General features: G+C 41.3%; 1 protein-coding gene across 1 annotated transcript; it reads right to left on the bottom strand.

The window, feature by feature from the left end:
• Nucleotides 1–3,711: 3,711 nt before the first annotated feature.
• On the bottom strand, nucleotides 3,712–13,630 carry ELMOD2 (ELMO domain containing 2). Its single transcript, XM_048941080.1, has 8 exons — nucleotides 13,364–13,630; nucleotides 12,908–12,936; nucleotides 11,313–11,407; nucleotides 10,400–10,529; nucleotides 9,389–9,522; nucleotides 8,787–8,855; nucleotides 8,024–8,157; nucleotides 3,712–7,611 (listed from the first exon to the last, which is right to left on the bottom strand). Exons 1-8 carry the CDS (start codon nucleotides 13,506–13,508, stop codon nucleotides 7,454–7,456), a joined length of 894 nt encoding a protein of 297 aa, XP_048797037.1. The 5' UTR covers nucleotides 13,509–13,630; the 3' UTR covers nucleotides 3,712–7,453.
• Nucleotides 13,631–13,632: the final 2 nt, after the last annotated feature.

The raw sequence follows: 13,632 nt of genomic DNA, 5'->3' as shown, positions 1-13,632 counted from the left end.
TCTATCTGCAACAAGCAAGCAGTCCACATGGGCTTCTCACACTGTGCCATTCCGTGGAACGCATTTCCATGTTAGGCTCACAGTTGGTGGCAACAGTTGTTAATACTTCATCACGACCCACAGGTATTTCGTTAAGCATCTGTATGCTGCCATAGCTTGCTAGGCATGCTTTTATGTTTGTCAGTATTAAAATGCTTTTCACAGGGTAAGCTGTCAGCTTCACAGCTGTGGCAGTAATAGAAGCAGGCAGTATATATATCTGCTCTGTAAATGCGTATTTATTTTTGCAGTTTATCATCTTGCCCTTTGTGTGTTTGTGAAGCCTCTTGATTTCGGAGTGCATTAATGCTTAGGTAACCCTTATCTTGACCATTTTAGCGTTACTTTTGGGAGTAATTGGAGTTCTCTATGTTTTAGCTCTGTAGAGTCTACATAACAGCATAAAAATATAACAATATAAAAAAAACAAATTGTGTATGAAAATATGCAAGTTGGTTTGCATGCATATCAAATCATGACATTCATATGAATCTGTAATGACCATTTTGAAGAACATGGCTTCATGTTTTAACTTCTCATGCTAAGGCCAGAACAGGGCCTGGCAGCCAATACATTGCTGTGGAAGTCTTCAACACTTCCTTAAACATACTCAGCCTTTTTCAGTTTGTAGAACCCCAGAACACTTCCATGAGTGTCTGTCATGTCCAAGTGTACTTAGGCATATCAGCAATCTGCCACACACCCCAAGAGCTGTATGGATTACAGATGAAGCACATTTCATCCCACAAGAGTTTGCCTGTTGTGCTCTACCCACCAGGACTGGCGGTGTAGCAGTAAAATGGCTTTCCTATAAAAAGAGGAGGCATCCACAAGGATCTTTCCTATCCCCATATCCCCATAGCCATTTACAGGGTCAATTTTCTTTCTGCATTGCCTTCCTTGCCTTTCTGATTAACACAACCATCTCAGCAGTGACTTCTAAGTGTGAGCCGAGTCATCTTTAAGAGCTGCTTTGTGCCAGGAAGCAGCCAGGTGAGCTGAGTTCTCCAGGATTTTAGTAAGGCTGCTCACCTGATGAAGCCACTTCCCATGGCCTCCTGATAGGTGCTTGTTTGATGGCAAGAGCTGCTGTGACCTGGGTGCAAGTTGGTGGAAGTCACTGAAGTTCAGCTGACCGGCACGCAGTCATGTGAAGACCTTCAAGAAAATGTGAGTGTGTATTTGAAGTCTTTGTATACCTAGATATGTTGTGTGAGAAAGTCTCTTGACATGCATTTTGAGATAGAGACCCTCTTGAGTCTGTGAGCAGTGGAGTTGAGTTGGTCTCACAGCCAGCACAAAAAGGAAGACCACCTTTCTCTTGAGAACTAAAACTTACTGCTGGATGTTGTTGAGCTGCCTGTCTGGTTTGGTAGGAGCCTGATTGGGGGGATGCTGCCAGCCAAGTGACAGACAGTGGAGCCATGAGGGAGTGGGACTTCATTCCATGTAGCTCTATTTAAAGGAGGAGGGGAAGCTGCAAAGAAATGTTTTTCCATCAAGTTTTCTTCCAGTCTGTCCTTCAAGTTACTCAGATACTCATAGTGTATGCAAGTTAAAGGTATGTATTGATAGCAACTTCTTACGTACACCTTGTGAATTCTGGGTGTTGGAGGTAAGGGCAGTGTTTGTTGGAGCTCATGAAGGTTCACTTGACCTGTGCTTTTGGCAAGCAGAAGCAGATGGACACCTCATGTATTAAACCTACTGGAAACTAGACATTAAAATGGTTCTAAAGAGAAAAGCACCTTCAGGGGTTGGATATAACGATGATGGCACTTCTGTTACAGTGGATGTTAGCTGCCAGGTGCTGCGTCACAGATGAAGATAGCAGAGGCCAGCATGCTGCGTGTGGTGTGCTGTGTAAAGGGCTGTGGGAGAGAAAGGAAATAGCCTTGGTGCAGCTGGTCAAGCAGAGACGATATTTGTGTTGGGTAAGCTGTGTGCTATACTGGGTACTCACTAAGCTGCTGTGTCCCTCCTATCACAGCTTCACTGTTATTAGTGACTGCAGCAATATTTTGAGCCTGGGGTAATTGGGTCTCTTGACAGTAGCTGTGCTACAGAAACAAATAGGAAGGGTTTAAATTCCTTTGGGATACTTAAAGCAGCTAATTTAAGGTAGTGCATAAGCACAGTAAGCCTACAATATGCCTAAATGAAGAAGTGGTAGATCAAAAAAGGCACCTTAGCTGTATTGGTGTAATACAGGCTCAGCAGATCTCCCATCAAGTTTGTGTCAGTGTTGTTGAGCTTCAGTGCTGTTTCTGTTAGTATTCTTCTCTGTGAATCTCTAAATTGGAATATATCTAATAAGAAAAGAAAGCAGTACATGCTTCTACCAGTAATATCATTGCAGGAGTGTGTTTTGGTGCTGAGTATACAAGCATGAAATGTGGGAAGTGATTTTTAATCACAGTGCAAGATGCAATCAGTAATTGGTGACAGGTAACCTCCCAAAGCATGTCCTGTAAGACGATGATTTACCACTGCTTTTCTTCTCTGGAGTGCTCAGTATCTATCTGGATTTCCTGAGTATCTGCTTCCTCATCCCATTTTCTACAATAACTGGTATTTGCATGATTGACCAGTTGACAGTTGGGGTTTTGTTCATCTTGAGACAGAGAGTGCCGAGCCTGTTCTATGCTTCTGAATACAAAGGGGAAAAAAGACTGAGAGGTGAAGTGGGTAAAATTCTTATATAGTAGTACTTTTGTACGTTGAAAGAAGCCTTTGGTCTCCAAAGTTCATAAGTAAAAGCAAAGGCCGAGTGGAAAAGTAGAAAAAAAAGCAAAAGCCTATCTGAAGATGACTGCATGGTGAAAGATTTGGGGAGCAGAGAAACCAACCAAGATAAATTAGGGTTTCTCTAGAAGTTTGCCAGAGTTCTTCCAGCTGTCAGTTTGTTCCTGGTGCTTTGCTCTTTCTTAGCGATGAGAAGGCTCTTCCTAGCCATTAAAACAACATGCCTAGTATATTTTATTGATATATACGTGTATGCATTCTTGGTTACTTTGTTTTAGTAAACAACCATCAAACAATACTAGAGGTATAGTGATGGTTAGGGAGCAGTAATCACCACCTTCCCCTGCAGCAGCAGACAGAGGTGCACAGCAGCCTACCTGTGCAACTTCAATTGTACAGCCAAATTTTTGGACTGCTGCTGTAGTTGTGTGTTAAAGAAAAATGTTTCTTCGTGGAGAGAGGAAGTGTTAAATGTCACAAAACACAAAAATTTATCAGATGTGTCAAACTGACTTTCCCATATTACAATTTCCTGTTACAACAGATGTCAGATTTGAAGCACACCTGCATGTAAGCATTGCTTTACATCACGAGACGAATCTCGAGAGTTAAAAATAAACACCTTTTTGTGTAGATCTCACAGTTGGATTTCAATCTCATTCCTTTCTTTCTCTCAGTATTTGATTTTTAGATCTGTATCTTGGATGCTGATTTTAAAACTAGGAAATGTAGGTGAGGCAGCTGTTCTAGCTGTTGGGTTTTTTCCATTTCAGCTTCCATACATAGCCACGTTCTGCAGCCTCTAGTGCTTCTCTCAGCTGTGCTGTACAGCTACTAGGAAAAAGACATCAATGCATGGCTCACTGCAAACTGTTGGTTTTCTAACAGTGACAGCAGGCCGGAACACACCGATACTGACAGTATTTTTAATAACTTGTTCTTTATTTCTACCATTGTAAACTTAAGTTTCCATTACAGACGTCACAGTTTACATTATTGCTTTTATACTGTGGTAAACGTAAATTTCTATTAGTACGCAGTTACCTAAGCACAGTGTGACAAGGAGAAACTGCCCCCTGGCAGCACTCTCAGGTGTCTTTTTCTTTTTCCCCCCCTCCACCACCCTCTTCCCAAGTGAAAAACGATATACAGACTGGCACAGGAAACATCAGTCCCAAGATAGATCACCACAGCAACACAAAACAAACAGGTATGACCAAAAAAATTCACTAGTCCTATTTTCAATAACCGTGACTACTGAATTCCCACAAACTTCTTCCATCACAGTAATTCCTAAGACAAGGCTAACTAACGTTCTTGTTTTTAAACGCTTAAACTAGGATGGAAAATCCTAGGGAATGAATGCTTGGGGTTTGTTTTTCGTTTGTTTTACACCAATGAGTGAAAATCCAAAATGACTTGAGGTGCTTAAATTGGCCCCTTCTCCCATTGCCCTTTTAGGACAGGGCATCCTATTGTCTGCACCGTCAGACGGCAGAAGCAGCAGTTTGAAAACGTTTTTTGTTCCTTAGGTAGCACTGTCTTCAAATCATGCTTTCTAATTATGTTGGTTATGTATGAAGCAGTGCGTTCAGTGAATGAAAGAGTAGCTGCTGCCTTGATTTATAGTAATCTTTCCATATCTCCAGATTACTCTGTTCATGGTGTGGTACCATGTTTGAAGCATGTGCTTGAACAAGGGGAAGGGAGGCAGTTTGCTAAACAGATGCTACAAGAACAAAAACAAAATAGGGAACCGCTCTGTGTTCACACTCATTTTTTTTCCTAATGTGACTGGTATGTATCAGCCACGGTGTAGTGAATGCTTGCAAGATGCAGCATGTTAGCAAACTAGCAATACAAGTTCCAGTAGGATAATACAGGACAGTTAATAAATAACAGCAAGAGAATTTACCAAGTTTTAACTTGAAAGACTCTTAGGATAAACTCTGAGCAACAAGTTCTGACGTTAAACAAATTGATTTTATCAACTTGCAGAAAGGCAATTTTGAATTCTCTATAGCTTTAGGATTGTCATTCTGTAACAGAGTTGGTATAAAATGCAGTGACTAGCAAAACACCGTTCTAAACACTCTTCTTCCCTCCCCTAAATGCAGTTAGACCTCCCCCTCCCTATGTACTAGTCGCTACCACAATACACTTAGCCCACCACCAGTGCAAAACAGGGAGAGCTGCTACTATTCTACACACAGGGACTCCCAGAAGCACTGGGGTACTTGATCACACCAAAATACATGCAGGTTCTAACCATTTACTGGCAAACTGCAGTGGAGCCTAGCAAATACTCATCTTAAACAAATACTACGTACAAACTAATGCATTCCCATATGTACCACTCACCTGGTGACAGCTGGGTTGACATTTAGTAATTGAAAAAAGCTAATGAAGATGCATTTTACAGAGGGATTTTTGAGACGGTAACAACTCTGTCACTGTCTAGCAAGTGCAAGATGAAATTAAAAAATGGATATCTGTGTCTGGCAGCAGCAGCAGGAATCTTGTGGTCACTTGTGAACTGCAAAAGATGTGCCCCATTTACTTGCAAATGAGATCTACAAGCAATAGCAAAAATCATTAAAGAAGACTAACATGAAAGAAGGTGGGACTAGAACATAGCAGGCAGCTCACTTCCTAGCTCAAAATGTGCGCTTTCTGCTCCTTGCCTCTGTCAGACTTTGGGAAAGTCCAATTTGCACAGGGATCAGAGAGAAATGGCACCACAGCATCTCAGCTTTTTCAGTGGTGACAGTTACAAGACTCCAAGTACCTGGGAGCAGCAAAAGAACTGCTGTTGTGCTGACAAGCAGAGGTATAACCATACGTACTTGTAACTACCAACAATATTTAGTTTTATTTTTTAATAGAATAGTATCAGTCCAACACAGGTGAGCTGAACCTCCTTCCTCCCTGTGCATGGTAAACTCAAGAACTGTTCAACCATTATCAATAACTGAAGTACCACAAAAAGATGACAGAACACCTCCTGCATATAGATATGTATTGTATACCATGACCAGGAGCTTTCCCACTAATACAAAGATCAGAAATGTTGAAGGGACCAAGAGCAGCTGTGTGGAGGCAGTGCACAAAGTCCCTGTTTCTACATTAGAGAATCACATCACTATTGATGTGGGGAGGCACCTGTGGAGACCCCACGGTCCATCTGCCCCCTGCTTTAAGCAGGGTCACCCAGAGCAGGCTGCTCAGGACCTTGTGCACAGAGTTTTTAATCTCTCCAAGGTCATGTAATATTACAGAATATAATAATAAATGTAGTGTCTCTGTAGTGTAGCATGACTCGTTACATAAAGGGGTTTGTCTCCTTCCTCTCCTGCTCCAAATCTGCGTTCTTCAGGAGCCTCATCATTATGAGTCGTAGTTGTTAATTAATTTACCTGAGATGATTTAAAAATTGAAAAAATAACCAGGAAAGCTTGTGTTAGCATCAAACTTTGGTGCCAGTGTGCTAGTTAGGGACGGACTGACAGGGCTTTTCCCATATAACTCAAGCTTCTAAGGCTACGGTCTGGTTACAGAATAAAAATCAAACACTGAGTGAATAAAGCAGAAGGCACTTGATTAGTAGTAGGTTTTAGGAAAAGAAGTGATGGTTTTACCAAATCTGTTTAAAGCTGCTTTAAGCAACAGTTAGTCAAAATGCACACATGAACTGTTATTAATTAGATTGTCTGGGGATGCCAAGGTTAAGGAATGTGTCACAGCTGCATCCTTACATGGAAAATGCATTTTCATTAGAAGTTGGAGTTAATTGTCATAGGATAGGGAAGATGCAATTGTGGTGGTTGGTCGTTTTTTATTGTTTTACATAAATGAGTGAACTTTCTAACTCCTTTGTATTCCCAATCAGAATTCCCTGTTATCTGCTAAAAAAAAAGGGGTTGGCAACAAAGTCAAACATCTTAGATCAGAAAGAATGGCAAAGTTTTAGAGCAGGAATGCTTTCAGAAAGAGGGCCAGACCCTCACACTGTTGATTTATGATTCTTTTTCTGTTTGTTTGCAAATGAAGCTTTTTGCAAGCACAGAAATTTGCTGGTACAAATCCACAAGCAAAAAATCTTCCTTAGCCAGAAGGAATCTGTAGTACGTACATAGGTATGTTGCTGAATTAAGCCCCTTCTCCGAGACTCTACATGACTTAATGCATTCCTTTCACTGCAGAAACAGAACACTGACAAGTAGATGATGGAATACGCGTACAGAATGAGAACACAAAGAGCCCCAAACCAGAAACTTCACCTAAAAAAAGCTTTAAGGTACAATAATCAGATAAACGTATTAAAGAGAAACACCCTGCAGAAAAAATATCTGCTTCAAGTTCTTGCACCAAGAAGTATAAAAGAAATTGAGAGCAAATGATCCGGAGGATCACCAGACAGCCAGGTTAAAAACAAAACCAAACTGAACAACGAGATAAACACACATAAAAAATGTCCTTTGGAGAATAGCATATAAGAGCTGTAAACAGAGGTTGATTGTCCAAGCTTTGTTAACCCAATTCAGCTTGCTTTTTTTCTTTTGAATGCAAAAGAGTTCTATTGTTACACAGTTCATAGTGAAACCTGCAAAACTTGCAACCAAATGCATAATTCCCTTGTTGATGTAGAACCTGATGTGTTGCAGAGGAGTTATGGTTTCTTTTTGTTCTGCAAGGTTAATATCACATCATAATCCAGTAGAAGACCCTTAATCTTGTCATGGAATTTTTCTCTGTACTGGTTGAAGTGCATAATACTTTCTGGTTCTTCTTCAAACCAAAACTTATCAAACTCATAAACCAGATAACCTGTGAAGAAAATAAATACAGATCTATGCAAGCGAGCTCTGCCATTTTCTGCCTTGAGCTTGTTACACCAACAGTGATCCTTTAGACTCTTTTCAACCCCCTGAGATACTTGAGTGCCTCATCCCTTTTAACTGCAACCTCAAGGGCACTGAAATAATGAATAAAAAATAAATAAAAATCTGCAAATACTGAATTTTCAGCCTGCAGATACAGAAAGTCACCTAAATCTATTCCTTAGGTGTGTATTTCTGTAGTATGGTGACTCAGTGTTGGTTGCAGTTCCAATACCTGATCTTACTGCAGCCAACGAGGAAAAAAGCGGAAGCGCCCTTCAAAATCAATCACACATAAGATTCTCTTTGTTTCAGGTCTACCTCCAGTTACTTGCACTGAAAAAGCTGTGGATACTTACAGTAAAACTGATGGAAGTGTTCCATTTGCGGCAATCCAGGGACTGTGTTGTAGAGATGAGCCTTCAAAGCACCATTCTTCAGTAAGCTGTATGCCATTTCAGTCAGATTAATTCCAACTATTGCATAAGAATATCTGCAACAGCAATCACAGTTCATTGTGGGGTTTTTTTTTTAACCTTATGTGTTGAAGGACTTAAAAGTTTCCCAGAAGCAGATAACACTGCAAGAACTGTAAGAGTCAATTTTTCCTATGCTTGTTGACAAGCCAACTCAGAGCGACAGGCCCATTTTCAGTTCCCTATTTCATCTATCCACATAAATGTGAGCTACTGAAAAACATATAATTTCCTCTACAATAGTTTTGCAAATGCCTCCATTATTTACTTATTACAGAACAAGTGTCCAGCAAAAAAGATTAGAATCTATACCATCTCTACGTGGGATAAATAAGAAGGTGAATAGTAAGTATTCATATCTACATCTAACCTAAGGCTATTAAAAATACAGCTGATATTCCAAGTGTTAACCACAGCCACTATTTTGCATCATTTTAGTCCTACTGAGTCTGTGATTAAAAAAAAAAACTGCAAGCAGTTCTGGTTCTGAAAATGATTTGTGTTCAGTTTCTCAAACTCTTCTAGTTTGGCTTCTACTTAAATGGAAAGCAACACAAATATTTTCCTCTTCATTTTCAGTACAAGTACCTGACAGTCTTCACATGTTCTTCCACAAAAAATAGCAAGAAAAAGTCTTATGACTTACCCCAGTTTTGGGTGATTTGAATGAGAAAGGATCTGTCGAGCTTCACTGGTGTAATGCTTACTAAAATACCTGCCAGTGTGGAACAAAACCTTCCATTATTTTTAAGTTCATATTTAAAAAGATTGTGTTCAACATCAGCTAAAAACATCACAAAACAAAAACCAGGGAGATGTCACAAAATTAACTTATATTCAGTTTGAGCCAATACAGTTTAAAAAAGCAACACAACAGATGTGAAGTTCAGCTAAGCCCAACTGACTGAGCAAAGGTATTAAATGTGTTTTTCATTGCAGTAATTAATTCAGAAACTTAAAAAGCTTTCAGCAAATTATTTTGAAGGCATAACCAATCAAATGGTGCAAAAAACAAGGTGTCTGCAGCAACTTTGTTTCTCCCCTCCCCTCACCTTCAGCCAACAAGATGTTTGAAGAGGTACAGCTTCTAGAATCACTAATTTATTTTAACATATTGGTTTTGTCTGTATATAAGCACCATTTCTAATTGCTTTCATTCAGTCTCTATTGAAAACAGAATCAACCAGTGCGAACTCAGAGATACTGCAAAGTTCTTACAGCAGAACTGCAGCAGTTTGTTTCACTTACACCAGGTTCACTAATCCCAGCAGGCCCATTCCTCTGAAGTCTGTTTTGGGGTCATCGCCTTGGAAGCCAATGTCACACCACTGCTTCGTGATTCTGGCCTTCAGATTTTCATGAGGCATCAGCAAATTCCAGAGCTGCACAAACGTTACCATGTTACGCACCGCTCCAGACTATGGTAACTCATAATTCAGAGCACATTAGAGACCACTGACCATGGCACAGGACACACACAGCCTGCACGCTGTTCTGTTAGTGGCTATCAGGAGTCGTACTGTAACAATACTGTAACAAGCAGGCATGAAAATGATTACATTTAACTTTTAAAGTGTTAATTTCCCTTCTCAGACACTACAGAAGCAAAGACTGGTGACATTTCCAAAAATCACATTCTGATAGGACAGCAGCATACTGAAATACGAATTCACCACAAATCATACTGCACAAATATGGGACTTCCATGACAAGTTGAGTCCTTATGAATAACTCAGAAAATGACATGCTAATGTATTTGCACGCTGGAAGTTATTTTAAAAAGCCTTAAACAGAATTATATCATTTGTATGCTATTACTTGTACTGATAATTGAATACTGGAAGACAGAACTCTCCTCTTCAACACTGATGCAGTAATAAGAAATGACCAAGAGGGTTGATTTTCTAGTTATTAGGTAACTGTTAGCTGGGAAATTTATAGAAGCGTGGGTGAAGTTAAACATCTTTTCAGTTAAGATTGTTCAATGACCTGTTAGGAAAATTAGTCTGCTGCTGGTGTTCTGTCTGGTTTTACAGCAAATGATCCCAGTGCAGGCAACTTTTGTTTACTTGCTTGTTTTACTCCAGCATTTTATTTTGATGAGTCTATAATGGCTTGGAAGTTTGCAAGTGGAAAAGAGCTTCCATCAGGACAGCTGCTCATAGTGCTACTTTTAAATCAAGTTCATTACAACTGCTGGACTTGATGGTGGGGGATGAGTACAGCTTTTGCTTTTGGTTTGTTGGTTTTTTTTTTTACCTCTATTAACTGTTCCTCGTGTTCTTCATTATCTGAATCATACGTGACCTTCCTCAGGTTTTCCACATCCAAGTAAAGTTTTTTATAACCTGTTATTTGCAGTAAGGACATATGCAGATTTGTCTTAAACCTGGAATAACAACAAATAACAGAAGCTACTAAGAGGGATTCTCAGCCATAAATTCTTGCTTGAACAACGTTAAGAGAATTCCTAAGCACAACATGACTGTTACAATTTGGAAGGGCTTTACATTTACATTTCATACTTCAGCATCCTGGTATTGCTATTTGGATCCTGTTTCTACTTATAAAACCGCTAACTGTTTTGAGAGCTGCACAGTCAAGACCTTTTCACTGACATGCAGGGAAGTAAGGCCCCTCAGCTAAAATCTCTGGCGACACAACAACTCCACACATCATCCTGACTACTGTACCTGCACCTACCCCCAAGCTTTTTGTAAGCCTCGATCCAAACTATGATATAAATGTTACAACTTCAAAGACGAGTTTCATTCTGAATAGTCAAACTTCTAGTTCAGGCCTTGCCCTCAATCAGTCCTAATTACTTCTGGAGAGGAATGCAAACTATAATCCAGCACCATTATATTCTCTCAAATGTATGTGAACAACTACAAAGTTCGTGTCACAACTTCTGTGATAACGCTACTTACCAGCAAGGAGTAGCACAAGTGACCTGTGAGATGCAGAGGTGGTTATCACCAACTGCTGTCAAACTAAACTTTGCAATTTATTTTCCAGAACTTCAACAGGACACAGCTGTACCTTATTTTCTAACCCTACAGAAAGGCAAGTGCTGAACTGTCTACTGATTCTATCAGACTAAGCAACAGCAGGAATGTAACAAGTCAGAACTGTTGGGCTTGAAGACCCCACATCAGACTTCCAAACGTACCTGACATCCTTCTGTTCAATTTTCTTTTCTGTCATTACATCTCTGACACACTTCTCTATTTCAGTTTCATCAGCGTTTAGAGCATTTCTTAGAACCTAAGAAGTTCAGAGAGTAGAAGACGCATGAGGAATGCAGAAATTAATGCAGAAAATTATCACCTGTTTTACTCTTGTTACTTCTCAGTCTCTGGATGCCTGTCACATAAGTATTCTCTAAAAACTATGAAAAGCGAACAGTCGATAAATTGAAAACGTGTATGATAAATGTGCTCAAATCACATGCAAGATCTTCAATAATTAATTATTAAATTTCATTTCAATAAAAACATGTAATTTGTAGGTGACCCACAAAAAATAAAACACCCAGGTTTAGGTTCTTGTTTCATAGAATGATAGAAAGGCCTGGGTTGAAAAGGACCCCTGGGTTGAAAATGATCATCCAGTTTCAACCCCCTGCTGTGTGCAGGGTCACCAGCCACCAGACCAGGGTGCCCAGAGCCACATCCAGCCTGGCCTTGAATGCCTCCAGGGATGGGGCATCCACAGCCTCCTTGGGCGACCTGTTCCAGTGCTTCACCACTCTCTGTGTGAAAAACTTCCTCCTAATATCTAACCTAAACCTCTCCTGTCTCAGTTTAAAACCGTTCCGCCTTTTTCTATCACTATCCACCCATGTAAACAGCCATTCCCCTTCCTGTTTACATGCTTCCTTCAAATGTTTGCCTTCAAAGGCTGACCTGAAAGATGATCTTCCTAATCTTGATCTAAATAAATGCAGCTGTCAAGGAGCAAAAGTGACAAAACTTCAATAAGGAAACAGTGCTTCAAAATTAGGAGACAATAAACTAATAAAATTGAGGTACAAGCCCTGAGCTGAAACAGCAGAACTCAATACAAATTTCTGCCATTCTACAGCCTTCTAGAACAAAGGGCAAACGCTAACAATAACTACACCCTGCCCATCTGAAGTCACTTAGCGACTCCTTTATTTCTTCTTCTGAACTTCTCATGGTCGCAGTGCATTCTCAATACCATTAGCACTCACACCAACACCATTCTGTTTCATTAAGGCCAGAGGTAAGTCCTTTAGAACTGAACTGAGAGATGCTCAAAGACCCATCCATATGAAGAGATACAAATTTGAGGGTGTTGAGTGTTAACTACGGTATCTAACTGCTAAGGAACACTCAGCATGAGCCTGTTAGTTAAAAGCCTACCTGCAAACTTGCACTTTTCCCAATGATTAGAGAATGTACTGTACAGGTGGCACAAAACTGCTCTCTCTATATCACCTGCCCACGTCCCATTGCTGGTTTCTGCAAAACCAGCCTGGCAGACTGCTGTGACGGGGAGAGGCGACCTTCTCCATGACAAATAACTCAGTGCCACGACTTGTCTGACTGCTGCTGAGGAGCAATGGAGGGATGTAGGTGCTGGCATGCAGCACCCACAACAGCGTTCTTCTCCCTCCATCTCTTCCTCCTCTACTTCTTTCCTCCCTCAAAAAGCATTTTCAGGCACCTGCCTCTGTAATACGGTTGATAATAACAAACAGTTACCTCGCTTTTCCACAATTTTATTATTTTTAATAATTACCTTATTTTTTGATGATCCCAGTGAATGCTCTGCAATGATAACACAAGAAAAGTCACTTATACCGAACTGGTTTGGTTTTATTAGTTCCTAGTAGGCATTCTTGTATTATTCTGAGCAATTTTTGGATGACACGGGTAGGGCGACATTAAAACCAACAGGTACCGAGCAACCGAAAGCCTTCAACCATTCGCTGGTTGTTGCTGATGCTTGTTGTCGCAGTACTGAAATCGGACTCGCGTTTGGCGGCATGCGACCCGCCTCCCTCCTCTCAGAAATGAATCAAGTGCCTTGTTTTATTGCGTGGCTTTTTGTAACGGCGTCAGGGTACCAACATCAGCCAACGGCGCCGGGTTCCCCTCAGGCACCACTCGCCCATCCCGCAGGACGTACGCGGTGACGTCAGCACGCACACGGCTCTGCACGCGCTCCCGCTGCCGCCCCCCCACCCCCGTTTACCTATGCCCAGCGTCCTCCGCGCGCCCTCCTTCGCGCCCTCAAAGACGCGCTGCAGCTCGCACTTCCCCGTCAGCAGCCGCCAGAGCCACTTCAGCCAGAACCGGAAGTAGCTGCTGTACAGCAACCCCCACAAGCGCGCCAACATCTCTGCCCGCGGGGAGCTCCCCTCGCCGAGGAGCTGCCGGCGCCCCTCAGCCCCGCGGGCCGGCAGCGCTCGGCGCCCCGCAGCCTCCCGCCGGAAGCCGCCCGGTGCCTTCCTGACCTGGAAG

Source organism: Lagopus muta, chromosome 4 (assembly GCF_023343835.1).
Source record: "Lagopus muta isolate bLagMut1 chromosome 4, bLagMut1 primary, whole genome shotgun sequence".
Classification (NCBI taxonomy): Eukaryota; Metazoa; Chordata; class Aves; order Galliformes; family Phasianidae; genus Lagopus; species Lagopus muta.
This window is presented reverse-complemented; position numbering and strand designations above follow the sequence as displayed.

Coding starts and splice junctions, on each gene's coding strand:
- ELMOD2 (XM_048941080.1), bottom strand. CDS start 13,508: ATGTTGGCGCGCTTGTGGGGGTTGCTGTACAGCAGCTACTTCCGGTTC. Junction 11,408..12,907: donor TGGGATCATCAAAAAATAAG/GTAATTATTAAA, acceptor TGAACTTCTTAG/GTTCTAAGAAATGCTCTAAA. Junction 8,856..9,388: donor CTGGGATTAGTGAACCTGGT/GTAAGTGAAACA, acceptor CCACACTGGCAG/GTATTTTAGTAAGCATTACA.